Source organism: Amphiura filiformis, chromosome 14 (assembly GCF_039555335.1).
Source record: "Amphiura filiformis chromosome 14, Afil_fr2py, whole genome shotgun sequence".
NCBI lineage: Eukaryota > Metazoa > Echinodermata > Ophiuroidea > Amphilepidida > Amphiuridae > Amphiura > Amphiura filiformis.
In genome coordinates, this window is record NC_092641.1 from 794,300 (window position 1) to 817,047 (window position 22,748).

General features: G+C 37.6%; 1 protein-coding gene and 1 long non-coding RNA gene across 2 annotated transcripts; both read left to right on the top strand.

The window, feature by feature from the left end:
* The first annotated feature begins 245 nt into the window (after window positions 1-245).
* LOC140169604 (uncharacterized) lies at window positions 246-12,355 on the top strand. Its single transcript, XR_011861370.1, has 3 exons — window positions 246-393; window positions 553-689; window positions 12,211-12,355. It is a non-coding gene; the product is annotated as an uncharacterized lncRNA (long non-coding RNA).
* A 10-nt stretch (window positions 12,356-12,365) lies between these two features.
* Window positions 12,366-21,255, top strand: LOC140169603 (uncharacterized). The gene is made up of 4 exons (XM_072192868.1): window positions 12,366-12,374; window positions 14,501-14,681; window positions 15,933-16,046; window positions 18,046-21,255. Exons 2-4 carry the CDS (start codon window positions 14,582-14,584, stop codon window positions 18,273-18,275), a joined length of 444 nt encoding a protein of 147 aa, XP_072048969.1. The 5' UTR covers window positions 12,366-12,374; window positions 14,501-14,581; the 3' UTR covers window positions 18,276-21,255.
* The last annotated feature ends 1,493 nt before the right edge of the window (window positions 21,256-22,748 follow it).

Below are 22,748 nucleotides of genomic sequence, written 5' to 3' on the forward strand. Positions count from 1 at the left end.
TGAAAACATGGAAAAGTGTCGATTTTGAAAAAACTAATTCTAATTTGTGAATATTGTAAAAGTGTTGAAAATCGGGAAAAGTGTCGATTTTGAAATTACGAATGTAATATGTGAAGCAGTTTCAAAATGTTGAAAACATGAAAAAGTGTCGATTTTGAAAAAGCTAATGGTAATTTGTGAAAAGCTAGACTTGTTCAAAACATAAAATAACATAGTTGTTACTTTAATATTAGCTTTTCCCAGGGAACACTAACGGAAGCGGATCTGTTACCAACATATTTGACAGTCCGATTGAGACTCTTCTTATTCGTGTCGAGCCTCATGAGTGTAATGGTGTATGCCAGTTACAGTTGGAAATATTGGGTTGTAACAGTTCGCTAGCTCTGACAAAAGGTATGGTTCACTTCTAAATCTAACAGAATTTTACTATTTACCTTATTGTAGCAGAGGACGTCATATCTTACAGTTTCTTTTTCTATTCCGTGAAAGTTATAACATTAATTTTGCTCTATTAAAATAACACTTACATGTTTTCATTTTATTTCTCATTAGCTTGCATGATATCTGCTGGAATTGAGAGTGTAACGGGAATATCAGACCGCTATGTTATAGACCCTCCCAACGGTAGACTAAATCACCCAACAAACAATTGGGCACCCCAAGTCCCTCTGATCAATAATGTCATGAAGGTTAGTGAATTGAAACACGTGCACCAGGTCAAATTTGACTTTTCTATACAAATTAAAGGGATTGAAATACTGATTTGCTATCTTCATTAATATAACCTAATATCATCTTGGCAGTTTTATTCCGATCATCTAACACTAAACAAAATGCCAAAAAGAAAGCTAAATAAACTAAAGATTACTAAAAGAGAGCTTTACGAAGGTCGGTATTTGATTCCATAGGTTTCTGCCATTTGACAGAATGAAGTTTCAATAAATTATCTATGCCCGTGCAACAGGGCATAGATATTGTATTTGTTGTGTTTAGTCTTCGACTTCTTCGCCTTCTCCTTCATCTTCTTAAGACCACGCCTTTGCACTCCTCTAAAGTAGCCTCGGGGCCCATACTTGGTATAGTGATGGCCCATGGCCCCAGAAAATTTCGTAGGGTAGTCTCGACCCCAGAGGTCAAAGGTCACGGGCTACAGGGGCCAATATGTGAAACATTTCAAACAGCTCAAGCTCAAAAACTACAGCACCCTCAGGGTTTATACTTAGTACAATGATGGCCCATGACCCCTAGAAGTAACCTATGGTAGCCACAACCCCAGAGGTCAAAGGTCATAGGCTACAGGAAGCAATATGTGTAAACTTTTAAAACAGCTTTAGCTGAAGAACTATAGCGCCCTCATGGTTCATACTTGATACAATGATGGCCCATGACCCTTGGATATTTTTTGAGGTAACATCGACCCCAGAGGGCAATGGTCATGGGCTACAAGGAGCAATATGTGTAAAATTTCAAACAGCCCTAGCTCAAGCACTACAGCGCCCTCAGTGTTCATACTTGGTACAATGATGGCCCATGAACCTAGATGTATTCTGTGGTAGCCGCAACCCCAGAGGTCAAAGTTCAAAGGCTTTAAAAAGCAAAATAGGTACGACCTATTAACACAGTGTAGCGCAATAGGTAGTATTTTGTTAGCTACCTGTGTTTGCAATGATAAAGATCTGAATCGTACGTCAAGGAAACTGATCACTTGAAGAGAATGTGTAGGTATTTTGATTTTAGTTCCTTGGACCACTTCAAAAGGTTATCATGATGGGGCAAGGGGTGTGGTTGGTTAAGGAGTGGGGTATTAGAGAGAGTGTGGTCCAGTCTGGTGGTGTTTTAGAGAGAGTGAGGGTCTGATGGGAGTAGTATACGGGACTGTAGGGACGTGTTTCAAGGTCACACGAGCTCATGAATATTAATGAGGGTGTGTGTCTAATTAGCATATATGAATATGAATGAGGGGTGTGGCTAATTAGAATACATGAATATTAATGAGGTGGGCGTGGCTAATCGTTCAAAAAAATTCCCCAAAAAAAATTGAAAAAAAAAAAATTTCAAACCAAATTTCAAAATACATTCATATTTCGAAAAAAAATTTGAAAAAAAATTTCGGAAAAAATTTTCAAAAAAATGTTCAAAAAAATTTCAAAAAAAAAAAAAAAAAAAAAAAAAAAAATTTCAAAATTTTTTTTTTTTAAAAATGGCCCAAAAAAAATGGCAAAAAAAAAAATTAAGAAAAAAAAAGTCATGAGGACGCGGCTAATTGCCACAGATGAATATGAATGAGCGAATGTAAATAAAATACCGCCATGTTGAATCGAGAAGTTGATTTTTTACCAACGTTAATATTTAGGGACGGTGAAATGAGTGAATGAGCAGTGAAATGAGTGAATGAGCAGTGAAATGAGCAAATGAGCAGCGAAATGAGCGAATGAGCAGGGTAATGAGCAAATGAGCATGGAAATGAGCAAATGAGCAGTGAAATGAGCATGGAAAGGAGTCAATGAGCATGAAAAATGAAATAAACAAACGTAAGATTCTATCTTCTTTTAAAACTTTTATTAGCAACTTCCAGAAAAGAGCGGTCGATTAACGCGTTTTACTCATCGCTTTCCATCTCGTCATCCTCTTCGTCCTGTTGGAAAAGCCCGGTGAATTGAGATCGATGTTTAGCCAACGTTATTTTCACCGCTTTGCCTACGTCCATGCCTTTATCTGTCTTCTCTTCTAGGTCGATCACGATATCCTGATGAGTTTCGTCATATTTCAAATGGACGTTATGTGCCAAAAATGTCCCGTAGCTGTCAAAAAAATCTCGTTTAACGGCCCATACAGTCTTCATATTAGCCTTTTCCCCGGCCAGGTCTTCAGCCATACCTTTGTTGACGTACTTTTCGTATTTTTGGGTCCTCATCTCGCGAGTAGCAACTCTGGCCCGTTTAAGCCATTCTCGATACGTGACATTATCCTCCAACTCCACGTCGCTATCTTCTCCGGATGTCGCGCTTCCCCGCTCGGAATCATCCGGCCCCGAATTTTCGGGTTCGGAATCGTCCGTCTCGGAGCGTTCCTCCTCTTCGCCGTGCATCATTTTCACGTGTCTCCTCAAGTTGAATGATCGATCGAAATGTTTGTCGCACGCGTGACAAGAGTGGGGTTTGAACGCTGAAATAGAAGCCATGCATGCGTCGACTCCTCGAGAGTTGATCTCCAAATGACAAGAACGAGGTGAAACCGACCTTTTTATAAACTGCTCTTTGACTCATTTCGCTGCTCATTTGCTCATTTCACTGCTCTTTGACTCATTTCGCTGCTCATTTCGCTGCTCATTTGCTCTTTTCACTGCTCATTTGCTCATTTCACTGCTCATTTGCTCATTCCACTGCTCATTTGCTCATTTCACTGCTCATTTGCTCATTTTACGTGCTCATTGACTCATTTCCCTGCTCATTTGCTCATTTCCCTGCTCATTTGCTCATTTCGCTGCTCATTGACCCATTTCCTTGCTCATTCGCTCATTTTGCTGTTCATTCGCTCATTGCACTACTCACTTGTTCGTCAAAGGTCACGAGGTCCTGTCCGGGTCAAAGGTCAACCGGAAATACAGCCATTTTGAAAAAGGTCAACCGGAAATGCCCCTCATTAATATTCAGATATGCTAATTAGCCACGCCCCCTCATTAATATTTATATATGCATGAGCATTAATAATGGGGTATTAGAGAGAGTGTGGTCCAGTCTTGTGGTGTTTCAGAGAGAGTGATGGTCTGGTGAGTATAAGAGAGAGTGAGGGTCTGATGGGGTATAAGAGAGAGTGTGGTCCAGTATGGTGGTGTTTTAGAGAGAGAGAGAGTGATGGTCTGATGGGGGTATAAAAGAGAATGAAGGCTTGTTAGGGTATTAGAGAGAGTGTGGGCCAGTCCAGTGTTATGAGCACTGTATATCAAATGAAAGCTTAAAACAAGTCCTTTCACATGGTGCTCACCAAGTTTTCGTTTACTGAATAGGGGAAGGGGGTTAGGTGTGGTCACGGGCATAGATATCCGTGTTTGGTAAAACACATTACTGTGGCATCTAGTTATGACTGTTATCCATTTAATAGATCAATTCCATATCCCTTACAATATTTTCATAAATGTCGTTCGCAAATCTCTTCCAACGCAGCTCAGCATCACTGTCACATCTGAAGGTAAATCCGAGGACATTTAAGTTACCATTAAGTCAGATGTTGATATCAATATTAAACCATCAGAGCATTAGCACTCACGCGGTTTGTTTACTCAGAAACCACCAACATGCTTTCCAATATACAGTCATGGACAAAAGTTTGGAATATTTTTTTTATTTTTGTATCAAATGCAGTTTTCAATCATATTAGGAACCGGTTTATTGTTCTGGAGCAGTGTTCAGTTGAATTTAATTGAAAGATACAAATATCCTTTGATGTTTACATCACACAGTTTGTCAATTAAACAAAGAACTACCTGAGGAAGCGAATTAAAATTTAAAATGGAAGGATCACACAATTGGAACACTTTTTGGCGGTGTCTTTGTATCATAAAATGAGATTAAAGACATTAGCAAACTTATTGTTTAAACAGAAACTTAAACTCTCACTGTGACATGTTCAGATAGGTCTCTTGTTTGAGAAAACACAACTCAATATTCGGAGTGTCCATCCCTTGCCAGCTCAAGGTCATGTACGCGACGTGACATTCCCTCAACCAGATTTGCCAAGGATCCTTGTGGAATATCTCGCCAGCAAGCAGGGAGGGCGTGTTTAAGTTCCTGCAGGGTGATTGTTTGGTTGTCCATGTTACCTAACCTGCGGGATATATCTGCCCATAAGTTCTTTATAGGGTTCATATTCGGGCTCAAAGCCGACTAGTCCAGGTTATCTACATTCTCATTTTCTTAGCTACCTGTGTTTGCAATGATACAGATCTGAATCGTACGTCAAGGAAACTGATCACTTGAAGAGAATGTGTAGGTATTTTGATTTTGGTTCCTTGGACCACTTCAAAAGGTTATCATGATGGGACAAGGGGTGTGGTTGGTTAAGGAGTGGGGTATTAGAGAGAGTGTGGTCCAGTCTGGTGGTGTTTTAGAGAGAGTGAGGGTCTGATGGGGTATAAGAGAGAGTGAGGGTCTGGTGGGGTATTAGAGCGAGTGTGGTCCAGTCTTGTGGTGTTTCAGAGAGAGTGATGGTTTGGTGAGTATAAGAGAGAGTGAGGGTCTGATGGGGTATAAGAGAGAGTGTGGTCCAGTATGGTGGTGTTTTAGAGAGAGAGTGATGGTCTGATGGGGGTATAAAAGAGAATGAAGGCTTGGTAGGGTATTAGAGAGAGTGTGGGCCAGTCCAGTGTTATGAGCACTGTATATCAAATGAAAGCTTAAAACAAGTCCTTTCACATGGTGCTCACCAAGTTTTCGTTTAGTGAATAGGGGAAGGGGGTTAGGTGTGGTCACGGGCATAGATATTCGTGTTTGGTAAAACACATTACTGTGGCATCTAGTTATGACTGTTATCCATTTAATAGATCAATTCCATATCCCTTACAATATTTTCATAAATGTCGTTCGCAAATCTCTTCCAATGCAGCTAAACATCACTGTCACATCTGAAGGTAAATCCGAGGACATTTAAGTTACCATTAAGTCAGATGTTGATATCAATATTAAACCATCAGAGCATTAGCACTCACGCGGTTTGTTTACTCAGAAACCACCAACATGCTTTCCAATATACAGTCATGGACAAAAGTTTGGAATTTTTTTATATTTTTGTATCAAATGCAGTTTTCAATCATATTAGGAACAGGTTTATTGTTCTGGAGTAGTGTTCAGTTGAATTTAATTGAAAGATACAAATATCCTTTGATGTTTACATCACACAGTTTGTCAATTAAACAAAGAACTACCTGAGGAAGCGAATTAAAATTTAAAATGGAAGGATCACACAATTGGAACACTTTTTGGCGGTGTCTTTGTATCATAAAATGAGATTAAAGACATTAGCAAACTTATTGTTTAAACAGAAACTTAAACTCTCACTGTGACATGTTCAGATAGGTCTCTTGTTTGAGAAAACACAACTCAATATGTGGAGTGTCCATCCCTTGCCAGCTCAAGGTCATGTACGCGACGTGACATTCCCTCAACCAGATTTGCCAAGGATCCTTGTGGAATATCTCGCCAGCAAGCAGGGAGGGCGTGTTTAAGTTCCTGCAGGGTGATTGTTTGGTTGTCCATGTTACCTAACCTGCGGGATATATCTGCCCATAAGTTCTTTATAGGGTTCATATTCGGGCTCAAAGCCGACTAGTCCAGGTTATCTACATTCTCATTTTCTTAGCTACCTGTGTTTGCAATGATAAAGATCTGAATCGTACGTCAAGGAAACTGATCACTTGAAGAGAATGTGTAGGTATTTTGATTTTGGTTCCTTGGACCACTTCAAAAGGTTATCATGATGGGACAAGGGGTGTGGTTGGTTAAGGAGTGGGGTATTAGAGAGAGTGTGGTCCAGTCTGGTGGTGTTTTAGAGAGAGTGAGGGTCTGATGGGGTATAAGAGAGAGTGAGGGTCTGGTGGGGTATTAGAGCGAGTGTGGTCCAGTCTTGTGGTGTTTCAGAGAGAGTGATGGTTTGGTGAGTATAAGAGAGAGTGAGGGTCTGATGGGGGTATAAGAGAGAGTGTGGTCCAGTATGGTGGTGTTTTAGAGAGAGAGTGATGGTCTGATGGGGGTATAAAAGAGAATGAAGGATTGGTAGGGTATTAGAGAGAGTGTGGGCCAGTCCAGTGTTATGAGCACTGTATATCAAATGAAAGCTTAAAACAAGTCCTTTCACATGGTGCTCACCAAGTTTTCGTTTAGTGAATAGGGGAAGGGGGTTAGGTGTGGTCACGGGCATAGATATTCGTGTTTGGTAAAACACATTACTGTGGCATCTAGTTATGACTGTTATCCATTTAATAGATCAATTCCATATCCCTTACAATATTTTCATAAATGTCGTTCGCAAATCTCTTCCAATGCAGCTAAACATCACTGTCACATCTGAAGGTAAATCCGAGGACATTTAAGTTACCATTAAGTCAGATGTTGATATCAATATTAAACCATCAGAGCATTAGCACTCACGCGGTTTGTTTACTCAGAAACCACCAACATGCTTTCCAATATACAGTCATGGACAAAAGTTTGGAATTTTTTTTTATTTTTGTATCAAATGCAGTTTTCAATCATATTAGGAACAGGTTTATTGTTCTGGAGTAGTGTTCAGTTGAATTTAATTGAAAGATACAAATATCCTTTGATGTTTACATCACACAGTTTGTCAATTAAACAAAGAACTACCCGAGGAAGCGAATTAAAAATTAAAATGGAAGGATCACACAATTGGAACACTTTTTGGCGGTGTCTTTGTATCATAAAATGAGATTAAAGACATTAGCAAACTTATTGTTTAAACAGAAACTTAAACTCTCACTGTGACATGTTCAGATAGGTCTCTTGTTTGAGAAAACACAACTCAATATTTGGAGTGTCCATCCCTTGCCAGCTCAAGGTCATGTACGCGACGTGACATTCCCTCAACCAGATTTGCCAAGGATCCTTGTGGAATATCTCGCCAGCAAGCAGGAGGGCGTGTTTAAGTTCCTGCAGGGTGATTGTTTGGTTGTCCATGTTACCTAACCTGCGGGATATATCTGCCCATAAGTTCTTTATAGGGTTCATATTCGGGCTCAAAGCCGACTAGTCCAGGTTATCTACATTCTCATTTTCTTAGCTACCTGTGTTTGCAATGATAAAGATCTGAATCGTACGTCAAGGAAACTGATCACTTGAAGAGAATGTGTAGGTATTTTGATTTTGGTTCCTTGGACCACTTCAAAAGGTTATCATGATGGGACAAGGGGTGTGGTTGGTTAAGGAGTGGGGTATTAGAGAGAGTGTGGTCCAGTCTGGTGGTGTTTTAGAGAGAGTGAGGGTCTGATGGGGTATAAGAGAGAGTGAGGGTCTGGTGGGGTATTAGAGCGAGTGTGGTCCAGTCTTGTGGTGTTTCAGAGAGAGTGATGGTTTGGTGAGTATAAGAGAGAGTGAGGGTCTGATGGGGTATAAGAGAGAGTGTGGTCCAGTATGGTGGTGTTTTAGAGAGAGAGTGATGGTCTGATGGGGGTATAAAAGAGAATGAAGGCTTGGTAGGGTATTAGAGAGAGTGTGGGCCAGTCCAGTGTTATGAGCACTGTATATCAAATGAAAGCTTAAAACAAGTCCTTTCACATGGTGCTCACCAAGTTTTCGTTTAGTGAATAGGGGAAGGGGGTTAGGTGTGGTCACGGGCATAGATATTCGTGTTTGGTAAAACACATTACTGTGGCATCTAGTTATGACTGTTATCCATTTAATAGATCAATTCCATATCCCTTACAATATTTTCATAAATGTCGTTCGCAAATCTCTTCCAATGCAGCTAAACATCACTGTCACATCTGAAGGTAAATCCGAGGACATTTAAGTTACCATTAAGTCAGATGTTGATATCAATATTAAACCATCAGAGCATTAGCACTCACGCGGTTTGTTTACTCAGAAACCACCAACATGCTTTCCAATATACAGTCATGGACAAAAGTTTGGAATTTTTTTTTATTTTTGTATCAAATGCAGTTTTCAATCATATTAGGAACAGGTTTATTGTTCTGGAGTAGTGTTCAGTTGAATTTAATTGAAAGATACAAATATCCTTTGATGTTTACATCACACAGTTTGTCAATTAAACAAAAAGAACTACCTGAGGAAGCGAATTAAAATTTAAAATGGAAGGATCACACAATTGGAACACTTTTTGGCGGTGTCTTTGTATCATAAAATGAGATTAAAGACATTAGCAAACTTATTGTTTAAACAGAAACTTAAACTCTCACTGTAACATGTTCAGATAGGTATCTTATTTGAGAAAACACAACTCATCAATATTTGGAGTGTCCATCCCTTGCCAGCTCAAGGTCATGTACACGACGTGAAAATTCCCTCAACCAGATTTGCCAAGGATCCTTGTGGAATATCTCGCCAGCAAGCAGAGAGGGCGTGTTTAAGTTCCTGCAGGGTGATTGTTTGGTTGTCCATGTTACCTAACCTGCGGGATATATCTGCCCATAAGTTCTTTATAGGGTTCATATTCGGGCTCAAAGCCGACTAGTCCAGGTTATCTACATTCTCATTTTCAAGGAATGCCACAAGGCTCTGTGCCCCGTGGTGTTGTCATCTTGGATCACGAAATTGTTCCCGAAGTATCTTCTTTCAAACGGAAGCATAAATATTTCTAAAGTGAATTATGACCAACAGAGGGCGCTATTACTGTACTAAAGTACGTGGTATTTTGACAACGGGATACACCGTGACCATATGTATGCTGTAATACAGAATATCCATCCCAGCACGCATATACCGTGCCAATATTACGTGTATTACGTGTACATAATCATGTGTGTATCGGGTGCACCTAGGCAGGATACAATCCTCGAGCAGGGCTTGACCAACCAGTCTTCGCACCTTGAATCGGCCACCATGTCTGTAGATGCGAAATCGGGCCTCATCACTGAAGATCAAATTACGTCATTGGCCTACTGTCAAATGCCTATGTCTCTGTGACCAAAGCAGGCGCGATTACCGATGTCTTTGCAGAAGTATCGACTTTCTTATTAGTCGGCATGCGCGAAAACCTGCACTAACCAGTCTATTGTTCACAAGTTTCCTGGTAACAGGCGCGTTTATGGACCTGACCTTGTTGTAGGTGTAGTAGTTCCGGTCTCTCGACGTCTCTTCAAATTTTTAGGAACTGCACCTTATGGAATTCCTAAAGCGGCACAATATATTTCTGTTTGTAGCCGCGATTACGTAAGTCAATGACGCTGGCGTACAAATCTATGCTCAATCGCACCCCATGATCAGAAATATCGTATACAACAGACTGATGTTACAAAGTAAAGCTGGTTTCTTCACACGGTAATGCAAAAGTCAATGTAACCTTATGGATCATATTGCTAAAATAACTGCGAAAAGAATGCCCAATGATTCATTGGTCAGGCATGAGAAGCCATTGTCCTACATTGCGTATTGTGTGTTATGGAATGGTACCTAAGACCTTTCCAGACATCCGTGATCCATTTTGCATGGCTGACGGGTCATTGATGGTAAGAAATCTGCACTTAAAAACAGGGCTATGCAAAAAAATATAAAATATTCCTAACTTTTGTCCAGACTGTAGTATAAATTAAAGCTACGACACCCAAATCATTCAAGACAGTCATCAGAGGCCTCAATTCTTCGCTCGCTAGTTAGCCTTATTGGCCTTTCGATCATTCCCATAATCGTTTGGTTTAATCTGTCTTTGTAGTAATGCATTTAACCCTAATACAGAACACTGCTTTTAAAGAAGAAACAAAAAAGGAGAGGAGATGAACAAAGAAGTCACTTCTTACCCCCGGGATTCGAACCTTAGACCCCTCTCATGCCAAGCACACGATCACCGACTGGAAGCTACAGTGGATTTGCTGGCCCGCTCAGTGATTCCCTGATCATATAGCACATAGGGTGATTGCGTCATCGCATCATTCATGCATGCGCAGTGGCTATCATCGTGGTATTTTGTGGTAATTTCAGGGGTTTGGGTTAATATAGGCCGCAATCTAGGAAAATACATGTTAACTAACCCTAACACCGAACACTGTTTTTTTGCTATCGGAAGTTAAAGAAGAAACAAAAAAGGTGAGAAGATGAATAAAGAAGTCACACGACCACCGACCGGTAGTCACAGGGATTTCGCTGGCCTGACCAGCAATTCCCCGATCATATAACACTTAGGGTGATTGCATCATCACATCACGATTCATGCATGCGCAGTGGTTATCATCGTAGTATACAGTGCACAACTTATAAGTTCCCCCTAATGCTTTTTGAAATAAATCGAAAATTATTTAACGAAATGTAAAATTGTAAAAAGTTATGAGTAACCTTATTTGTTTTACAAATCCGGGCCAATTTGTAGTGTCACACATCATTGCGTTTGGCCACAATGGTTCAATGTGTAAAAAAAGAGAGTGTTTTAAAAGTTGCACCTGAGTCCATAGGAGTCAATTGTCAAACAATACAATATGTTAGGCCTGTCCATGTGTTTGTAAAGAGATAACGTGGTGAAAGACAATTTCAGATACAACTTATGAAAATCGTAATGTGTAAGTCAAATTTGTTTGGGAAACGACGTACGGTAATTGATTGAAACGCAATAACTTACCAGACATTTTTCGACGGATTTCAGCCAGATTCACTATACACATGTCCTAACGATCAGTCGTGACACGTCGACGAGGTGCTCTTGGCTGATTTTTCACCTCTCCTGTCAACTGAAATTTTGTTCTCAAATTTTGAATTGCATTAGGCGCAACTCCCATACGACGAGCAATTTCTTTCACCGGTACATTTTCATCCAGCAAACCTATTGCTCTACCGCGAAGAAATTCTGGTAAACGCGGCATTATTAAAATGTGACTTTTCACATGTGATGAACTACTGGCGATGTGGTCTATTCTCACTGCAGTACATATCCCTTCCATCTCAAACATTTATCATAAAAAAAAAAAGAATAAAACACCTACTTTGCTTTTCAAGAAGAAGAAGAAGAATACCAAAGATTAAGTTTTCTTTTACAAACACATGAATATCCCTGGCCTACTGTATTGTTTGAGAATTGAGTCCTATGGACTCAGATGCAACTTTTAACACTGTTTAAAACGGTCTCCTTTTTTACATAATGAACCATTGTGACTGAACGCAATGACGTGTGACGCTAACATTTGGTCCACATGTGTAAAACAAATAAGGCTACCCAAATCATTTTACAGGTTTGCATTTCGTCAAATAGTTGTCGATTTATTGTAAAAAATATGTAGGGGGGAACTTATAAGTTGTGCACCCTATATTTTCCATTACGGTTAATAAGTATTTTGTCTGTGCTTTTATCATCATAAAGTTGAATTGAATTGAATTTAGTAACAATATCTTCAATAACGGCTCACACTTAACCATTTTACAGTCAACTTGGATAACTTGGGTTAATTGAATAATGAATGATTGAACATGTTGAATTAATGGATGAATAATAACCGAATAAATGAAATACGGAATTTTATCTTGCTTAATTTTTCAGGTGACATTTGCTTACCCAATGTTAATATCTGGCGTAATTTTGCAATGTAAACCGCAGGGAACAAAGGGTTCAAAAATAAACTGTGTCACTAGTGTGTTGATTAAAATTGGCAACGATACCAATACAATGGAATATATTACTAATCATGCCCTGTACTGCCTAAGGTAAGTAAACTTTAATTTGTATGTAACTTTCAATAGCACTATACCTTTAAAAACCTGATGTTAAAGCAGTATAGATGGTGAAGATATTAATATGATGGCCACATTATTCATCGTCATAAAAAGGATAACAATAGATGCAATAAGCTCATCACATTGACGTCAAGCACTGGCAACTCCTCTCCTATACCAATGTGTGTGAACAGCGCAATTCACACCCTGTGCTGACACATTGGATTGTGGACACCGCCCTTGCAGAAAAAAACTTCACCATTTTTCTGCAATGCTGGTGTCAACAATCCAATTATGTCAGCGGTCACAATCTATTGTGAAATAGTTGAATTAATTGAAATTTCCCTAGACAAAAAACTAACTGCTTAGTGTCCCGGTTACCCGTACGAGAACTGGGGAGCGGCATGAAAATGGCTGATACGGTTTATGGTGGTATGTATAGGGTGTACGCTTATTAGCTGTAAGTCCATGATTGATGATAAATGTTTTTGAAGTGACTTGTACCACAATGGTCAGCACAATAATATAGTGTACACAAAATTTAATAGGTGAGGTAATTTATGGTTAACTTCCGGTATGTGACTTGAACTTTTAAAACTGATTTCCAGTAGATCAGATTGAATTTAATAACCAGAGCCAGTTGCGTACACAAGTGTATGACTCTTAGCCATAGCCAATAAGACTACGTGACGTAATAATCGGAATAACTACCATAGCAATATGAATAAAATTTTTGAATATATTGCATACATGTAATATTATATCGTGTATATGCGCTTTATTCCGTAAACAATAAGTATGATTTAATAGACGGCTTTCTGGCAGAACAACTCGTAGCACAGTGTTATATCGTCTGGACTATGGGTCCATAGGTGTCTGGTTCGAACCGCGGTCGATACTTGGTAGAATTTGAAATCTAACATATTTCGTTTCTTTTTGTTAAGTAAGAGCAAATAATAGTAACTAGACATAGCTGTGGTCTAAGACCACGAACATAGCCGTGGTGTGACCCCTTAATGACCTTTGACCCCTTGGATAATTACAATGCATCTGCGCAAGTGGTGTCACTCTGCTACGTTATTTCTGACAGAAGAAGTATTTTGAAGGTATTTCGTTTACACCGGAAGTGAGCCCCTAAATGACCCTTTTGACCCCAAATAAAAAATACTACATATAAAATGTGTAACCACCATTCATGTGTAAACATACCGTTACTATCCTATGTTTTCCTTACCTAATATTTTTTTTTTGGCATTTTGTTTTATACCGGAAGTGAATCCATAATGACCTTCAACCCTAAATAAAAATACTACATGTATAGAAGGTAACCACAATTCATGTGTGAACATTACGTTACTGTCCTATGTTTTTTTTAGCTAATAAAAATAAAAGGCATTTCGTTTTATACCGGGAGTGACCCCTTAATGACCTTAGACCTCAAATCTGTGTTTAACCCATAGGTACTGGGTAATAGCAATTCATGTGTACAAGTGGCGTCACTGTCCTACGTAATTTGTGGGAGATGAAGCATTTTGAGTTGAAATTACGTTTTGACCCCTATGACCACTGCGTGAACTTTGACCCCACAAGTTTCATGGGACATGTAGGAGCATAGTCAATGATGGTTGTGACCAAGAAAGGTCAAAATTGGTGTAACAATGTGAGTGCTACAGCAAATGTAAAGGTTGACCTTGAAATTTCTTTGGACAAAATTGTCAACATCGGCACTAAGTTTAATAACAGTCTACCTAATACACTAATTTGACCTTTGGTTGACATATGATGACCTTGAAATGACCTTCACCATGTTTTTAATTATATCAACGTCACATATACTAATTTTCATTCAAATTGGACAAACTTTGGTATTTACCCCTTTTGACCTCTGGTTGTCCTCTGGTGACCTTGAAATAACCTCCATAATATTTTGAATTACATCAGGATCACATATACCAACTTTCATTCAAATTGGACAAATTTAAATTAATTAAGTCTGTGGCCAACATAAGCTACTGCTACTGTTGCATTTCTATATATCTATGACGGTTGAGAGTAATGTCATCACATCTACCTATTCGTATCTTAATGCAATTACCATTTCTGTTTCTCTCTCACAGATATTTCATGTTAACCATCAGGCGATATATGCATACGATGTAATATCATTTGAAAGCGTGACAGAAGCCACATTGATTGAAATGCAACCTCTCACCATTACATCAGACGCCTTTATTTCAATGAGATTTGAAATATTAACTTGCGACGACGCTAATGGCACTTTAACACTACCAACTTTCAGTAAGTTGAATGTACTTTGAAGGGGTACTACACCCCTGGCCAATTTTGTGCCTATTTTTGCAATTTTCTCAAAAATTATAGCGCATTGGTGACAGATAAGATATGTATATCATAGGGGAAAAGACTACAACCACTGCACTGAAAATTCAGCAACTCAAGGCAAGTAGTTATTGATTTATTGATCAAAATTGGTTTTCCCTCATTTTTGGTGTAAGTCCACAAGTGTTGTCTGTGCTGAAATAAAATGTCCAAAATGTTTGAGAAAAATGCAAAAATAGGCATAAAATTGGGCAGGGGTGTAGTACCCCCTTAAGGCGAGGCAATCTTTTTTCGATGCAATTTGTTTTCCTTCCGCCATAACAACTTACCTTAAGGGTATACGATGTATTGTTGGTCGAAACAGCCAAAACAAAGTCGTTCACAGCATCTTGCGAATGGTAGTGAGCTTTAGCAAAAATTGCATTGCTCAATTCATAGCGAGCGTATAGAAGAATTCAAATATCACAGATATACTTTTGTAGGTCCTGTGGTTCTTGAGTTATGTTGTAAAGAGGGATGAAACAACAACACTTTTATGAAACGTACATAACTCATTAACAACAATAAATTAAGCAAGTTTTCAAAGTATATGATTTGTAGAATGAACTTTTGCAAAACACCAAAGTGTTATTTTTCAATAATATATTGATTCAGATAATGAAAATCGATTTTTTTTGGCTGCTTCGACCAACAATACCTCGTATACTCTTAAATATCCAATTTAACGAAAATTGCATATTTTTGTTCTAAATACACAAAACTATTATCTGTTCTAAACCCCGTGACACCTCATTATAAAAATTAGACCTGTCGATGTAAGAAGGGATAGCCTTTTGCTTGATAAAATCAATATAGCTTTCCAGGAGCGAACGAGGCCATATATAAAGAAAGTTTTGCTACTTCGTAACGCAATATGTAGGTAACAAAATGGTCATTCACCAATTAATGAATAAAAGACAAAATCCTAATAAGTATATACCAAGTAAATTGCAGTATATAAAGACATTAAAACCTAGAAAATGTCCTAGCTATTATTATTTTAAATTTTAATAAAACTCGTTGAGTTTGGATAACATGTTCCGTATGGCATGATTGAAGAACAGTGATGGCTATGGTGGGCCTATATTGTCATATCTGAGACTACATAGAGTTTATATGCAGGATCCGTAGACCCCATTAGTTTCTTTTATCATTATTTTATTTCCTGAATAGAAGCAAAACCATTTTCCATCATTGGAGAATATGTTGTTGGTGAAGCAGACGGCGCTGTAGCCATCACTATTACAAGGACATGTTTACCGGACTGTGTAAACGCAGGTGTAGTTGGTGAGTTTGAAATATATTCATAATAAATAAAAAATAATGTCTCAAAGCCCATGGCATTCAAGAACGAATGCGGAATGAGGTTTTTTTTTAAAGATGTTTATTTTTTTTAAAGATTTTTTTGAAACTTAATTTTGAATTAAGATGTCATTTCGCATAAAATTGTGGCTGATTTACACAATTGAAGTACAAATATCAATAAATATTGTTTTATACCTAAACAACTGCTAGTATCGAATCCAGTAACTTTTCTTCCAAATTTGTCACAGAATTTTATGATTTTTCGGCAAAAAACTATTTAAACAAAATAAAAAAATAAAATAAAAAATGAATTTGCTGTTTCAGCTGAAATGGACGCGTCAAGAATGCGCGCGTGGGCTTTGAGAAATAACATTTTTTAAGCCTAAGTAGTCTTCGCATGAGTAATATAATGTCATCATTAAGCTGAAGAATTCATGTTTTTGCCGAATGTTTAAGGAGGAGCACACAACACACAGTATAATTCACATTTTTGAAACGATACCGAATCTCGCGCAGGACTAGATAAATAAAGCTAGATATTGCTGTGATTACAGATCAAGTACCCACCCATGTAATGTCAGCAAACCATTTTGCTTAGTTCTTCAGACTTCTCAGTAACTTTCATGTAAAATGAGAGGGAAAGTTCCGTTACAAATTTGAGACGAACCATCCTCAACAAACACAAAAAGTATAAATCACGTTGAGTCTATGTGCTAACTCTTTTCTTTGATGACTTTTACCACAATTGTTTATTTTTTCAAATATCTTAAAAAACAATAATCTAAGCTAATTGAACAGACAGTAGTCAAATTATGCTTCTTGGATTATATAATAGTGCGCCCCTTACCTAAACATTTCGAACATCTGAATACCATGGAATGACCGTCGACACATAAGACATTTATATAATGAATGTGTAGTACCTATAATCCGTTGATATTTACAAACATGTGTTTAAAAACTGTTGATCCAGAAATTACGTTTTGTTACCTAATTTATGAGAAATAGTCGGTAGTTTTACTTTCGTATAATTCACATTGTTGTTTAAACATATAGTGTTTTGAACGCTATTTATATACATGTACTACATAATCCATGAAACATGAACAAATGCTAATTTTTCCTATTTATTATAATGTTAATTTCCAAATCTCATTTTTCATATCATAAATTTATTTTGCACATTATCAATTAATTTGGTTAGAGATTCGATCGAAATCCTGATCAAAAGTTAAACAAAAAGGGGGGAACGAAACAAAATAGACTAGTGGCATATGGTGGTCATAGACCACAAACCTAGCTGGGGCATGTTAGTGTTTTGGAGGCATCTGACCCCTACTAAATGTTTCAAAATGTTCCCCTGGTCATGAGGTTTGTTGTCACCGAGTTTGAGTCCCATAGTCCTTACAGATGCTCAGAAAATTAAAATCTAAGATTTGACACAGATAAGCTTTGACCTGACCCCTGCACAGCGTTGCAAAGTGTTCCCCTGGTCAGTAAATTGGTTGTTGTCACGGAGTTTGAGCCTTGTACCCCCACACCCCTTACAATGTCGAGATAAGGCAATTGTAAGATTTTACCCCCTTAATGACCTTTGACCCCAATTATGTGTGCAAGTTATGAGCACTGGGTAAAGCCGATGCACATGTGTAAGTGACGTCATTGTGCTATGTAATATGTGACAGAAGAAGCATTTTGAAGGTTTTATATACCGGTAATGCCCTCTTAATGACCTTTGACCTCAATTATGTTTGCACCCTATGGGCACTGGATATAGCCGATACATATGTGCAAGTGACATAATTGTAGGGTGTAACATGTAGGAGGAAAAGCATTTTGTAGTTTGTTGCAAGAAGAAGAAGAAAGAAAGAAGAATCGGATAGAAAAACAGGACCTAGCGTGGGGGCTTGTAAACCCCCCAAGCTAGGTAAAAAGAAAACATAACTTATATTCAATTACGCGTATTATTATTTCGTTGCAGTTATGAACACGGCAGATTATACAGCGACAGCCGGTGTCGACTATATTCCTCTTCAGGACGAACTCGTAAACTTTATGCCTGCCGCGACTGATGCTACAGTTAGCCTGAGTATCGTTGACGAAGCCGATGTAGATCCGGACGAGAGTTTAGTGGTGTATATTGCAATTCAAGTAAATGGAGAAATCTATCATGGCTCGTTTACATATATCACCATAATAGACAATGATTAAACATAATAAAGCTAAAAAGGAAATGGAAAAATCAATACCACAACCTTAAAAGTTACAAAACACACTCTTTTTCAGAAATTAAGATCGTACTGCTGTTACTGTTCATTTTCCTATACATAACACACAGTACTCTCACCATTGACGCGTTACCTCTACAAACAGTGTATGTTATAGGTATATGGGTATTTCCTAGTTAACGTCACTGTGTGAAAAATAACCGGCCAATATTGAAAGTACTCTCTGAAATTCTAGAAAATATAGTTTTGTAACATGTCCTAAATTTTGAGCTAATTTAGGTGTTTATTCGCACTTTGGTGTTTTAGTGTATGGTATAGCCTTATAGGTATTAGAGCATTGCCTAGTTAACGTCACTGTTTGAAAAATAACCAGGCGGCGGATGACATGATCGAGCCGGCAACTCGTGAAACCACCCGGCCGTATGGCATTTTCCATATACTTGGTTAGTTTTGTGGGGTTCATTATCGAACCCCAACGGTTTTAGCTTGTATTTATATTATTTATCAACATAGGCCTATTTGTTTGTGATATTTCAAGCGTTTTAAAATGTCAAAATAATCCCATTCAATTACACGGTTGACGATGAAAATTTACTGAATTTAGGGACTGCACGTCATACACCACCTGAAAATAACCGGCCAATAAGTACTCTATGAAATTCTAGAAAATATAGTTTTGTAACATGTCCTAAATTTTTAGTTAACTTAGGAGTTTGGAAATATTCGCACTTTGGTGTTTTAGGAAGGATATGTAAACGACAGATAACACACACAAAAAAAAATGAAGAAATTATTTCCAAACCGTGTTAAGTCTACAACCATTATGTTTCTCATTTTCAAGTATGCTGGTTAACAATATGCAGACTATTGTCTCATTTCGGAAACAAAGTCCCACACAGTATAATTGTTACCTTGCGTTTGCTTTATAATCGTTCACCCAACTGAAACTATAATACCAGCTCATTGCAATATCGCACAGGTAAAACAGAAACATGTGTAGTGTGGATTTAACCAGAGAAGATCTGATTAAACATAGTTGAGCTGTTTTCAATGAGTATTATCTTGGTTTGATAGCTTTTAGTGGGGTTTAAGTCCTGCAAATGTCGTGGTGAATTATACTGCAGACAAAACTGCATCATGTTACGCTGCTAGGAAAAATAGACTACTAATTAAGCAATTCCGTTAACTATTCACAAGTGTGCTAGTTACGGAAAAATCCTGGTTCTTGATAGGGATGTTTTTGTGGGCATGGTCTACGGACATTTTAGAATGGTAGTATTTTGATCTCATGATATGGTGCAATCAATATGAACAAAAAAATCCACATTCATTTTGACAAAACAGCATGATTTGTTAGACCTACATCGTGTCTGTTAATTTTTCATCACTACTCAAAACTCTGTAAAAGATTTGGGCTACTTTTTGCAAGATCAGTTTTGATAGATAAAGTAACAGTCTAAATTATATAGCTGCAAAAGCCTGCTATCCTAATAGAGGAACAGTAACTTACTTGCAATTATTGTGATCCATCAGATATGATCATTTAACTTTGAAGTGTGTACTATATAGAGTCAATCACCATGAAAGGTTTTTTGTTGTTGCAAACATTGAAACTAAAATATACATGAATGTCCCTTTAAACTTACAATTGTGATCCATCAGGACCATGGAAGTCACACTAGGCCTATCAGCTATGATCATATAACTTTGAAGTTTGAGATAATAGTATGTATTAATATGATTCAATATCAATAATCTGTTGTGGTGTAATAGCTGTTTACCATTGTTCTAGTTGGTAGCCAAAATATAAACAGTTTGAAAGAAAAGCATAATCTTGGGTATAATAAGATGTATAAGCCGTTCAACACAAAATAAACACATCCAAAAAAGAAAGTCCCTACTTGATTAGGTGGTCAAAACTATCAATATATTTAAATAAAAGCAATAAAACTGATTAAACATGAGGGTAATTATTTTTTAAGATGAAAATGGATACCAAGTTTGGTGCGATTTTAAAAGTTTTGAATTCAAACAGATTACGCATTGTGAAATTGCGTAGCTTAAGAGATTTCTATTCATCTGAAGTCAGTGAATCTCAGAGTGTGCCATTGGTGTACATAAATGCACTGTGAAAGACTAAGCCTGAAGTGCTTTAATTGCAGTAAAATTTAATATTGATAATAAAACCGGGTATCTCCGATTTTATTCTGAGCTCACTGATCGAGTGCTGGATCAACACATTCCGAAAATCCATTGTATCCGTGACGTACCGTATAAACTGTATGCACATCGCTATTTTTGTCTTACGTCTTGTTTGCACATCTCATCAGTTGCGTGTAGCTCCGCTAATAATCATGAAAATTATACGATCGGCGATATTATACACGCATTATAGGCGCCGTCCGCCTTGACGTATAAGCTGTGTTTATATCGCTATTCGTCTTACGCCTCGTTTGTTCGTCCTAGTTGTGTAAAACTACGCCAATATTCATGATCACAATACGAACGTCGAGCTGCTACACAAATTGTAGGTGCTGGAATGACATTTTCTTCGTTTTACCTCAATTGTTTGGCTTGAAACTAAACGGGGATGTAATCAATAGCTATCAGCGAAAACTAACGTTTAAATAGGAATCTATTCTTTATGGAAATCACACATTATTGCTTTAACAGCAGTCAACAATTATTTCCTAATAATCGTCCTTTTTTCTGCAATAAATTTACAGTCTCAATATCAGGTCTGTTGAAAGGTTGCAGGTCACAATTTTAACTCCTTTTTATAACAACCTGAATTGATTAACATTGCAGATTTGGACAAGCTTGCTCTTAATTGTAGAAACAGAGTAATTAAGCACAACGTTGTATTTCATTACCAAAGACTTGAACCGGGCCAATTTAATCATGTCTTTATCTTCATAATATATTTGGTTTCAATAAACTGACAAATGCACTACTGTATTAGATTAGAAATGGAACGTGTGAAGTGTGAAGTCATTGTGTGTATATAAACTAGCCTCAAAAAGAAACATATAATTTTTCACAAGGTCATATCTTAAAATCCTGTCCATAAAAATGAACAAAAATTGCACACATGATTACATCAATACTCTACTCTAAACACTGGCCAGTAACCAAACAGTTGTCCAAATGACACAACAGCAAAATGCACTGACATTGAACAGCTTCCTGGACCACATTCACAGCCCAATATAAATTGGCACCCAACACACAAAAATCTGTGAGTAAATGGAATAGTGTGGAACAAGACCTGTTTCTTGAAGAAAATGTGTGCAAAGCTGAAGCAGCCCCGTTCCACACTATTCCACTTATTCTTTGGATATAGTCACCTGTGTAAGGATCTTGTACGCATTCTCACAGATTTCTTTTGCTGGGTTCCAAATATTCGCCTGTGAATGTGGTCCCGGAAGCTGTTCCGTGTCAGTGCATTTTACGGTTGTGTCAGTTGGACAACTGCTTGGTTACTGACACGTGCTTAGAGTAGAGTATTGAAGTAATCCAGTGTGTAATTTTTTTTCATTTTTATGGACAGGAGTTTAAGATATGACCTGGTAAAAAACTGTAAGTTTCTTTTTGAGGCTAGTTTAGTTAAAATGTGTTCAAAACACACGAATACAATAAAGGTAAAATATATGAAATAGATGAACTATCCCTATATTGAGAATTAAGAAGATAAAAAACCGGTTGGTTACTTACAATATACAAACCTTCCTTTAATACACAATAAGTTATTTGGCATAACCTTAAGCCTAGATTTTAGCACGGTATGCTAGTTTATTCAACTTCATTACAGTCGTATGAAAATCAGAATTCCAAAAATCATTGAGGGTGTCCTCTTCATCAAATGTTACAATATGGCGTTAAGGCTAATAACATAATGTGATGCTGTAGCTGTAACCAATCGGCACTCAATTCGTCACCCAAAGTCAACACGTGACATTCAGTTGCATTTCCTTTGTGTCAATTGATCAGCATAGCGCTTTAAGAGTTACTAAAGAACGATATGTTTCTCTATCAACGTTACACTTTGAAGAAGATGAACATATATAGAATATGACAATGGAATTTTACGTTTCTTTTGTTTTCATCGTCACCATAACATTAATAGGTGAGTGCACATTTTTTATTCATATCTTATGCAGAAAATAGGAAAAGAAAAAAAGAAGCCGGTATGTTGCAGCTTATACAAACTTAAAAATCAATAGGCTAAATGTATTAATGGAATACAATATGTATTTTGGTATATTGCTACCAATGGATTGCCATAGGACTCATCTGTCCAGTGATACCAACAATAAGTACCAGCATTATCTAAATGACGTCACTATTTTATCATAAGTGCGCCCAAGCATAACTGGGAAATAGTCGATGTATCGTCGGCTGTATTCCATAGTGGCGTATAGTGATTTTTGGTTATTTTTTGAAAATTGGCACATAT

Coding starts and splice junctions, on each gene's coding strand:
- LOC140169603 (XM_072192868.1), top strand. CDS start 14,582: ATGCAACCTCTCACCATTACATCAGACGCCTTTATTTCAATGAGATTT. Junction 14,682..15,932: donor TTTAACACTACCAACTTTCA/GTAAGTTGAATG, acceptor TTTCCTGAATAG/AAGCAAAACCATTTTCCATC. Junction 16,047..18,045: donor TGTAAACGCAGGTGTAGTTG/GTGAGTTTGAAA, acceptor ATTTCGTTGCAG/TTATGAACACGGCAGATTAT.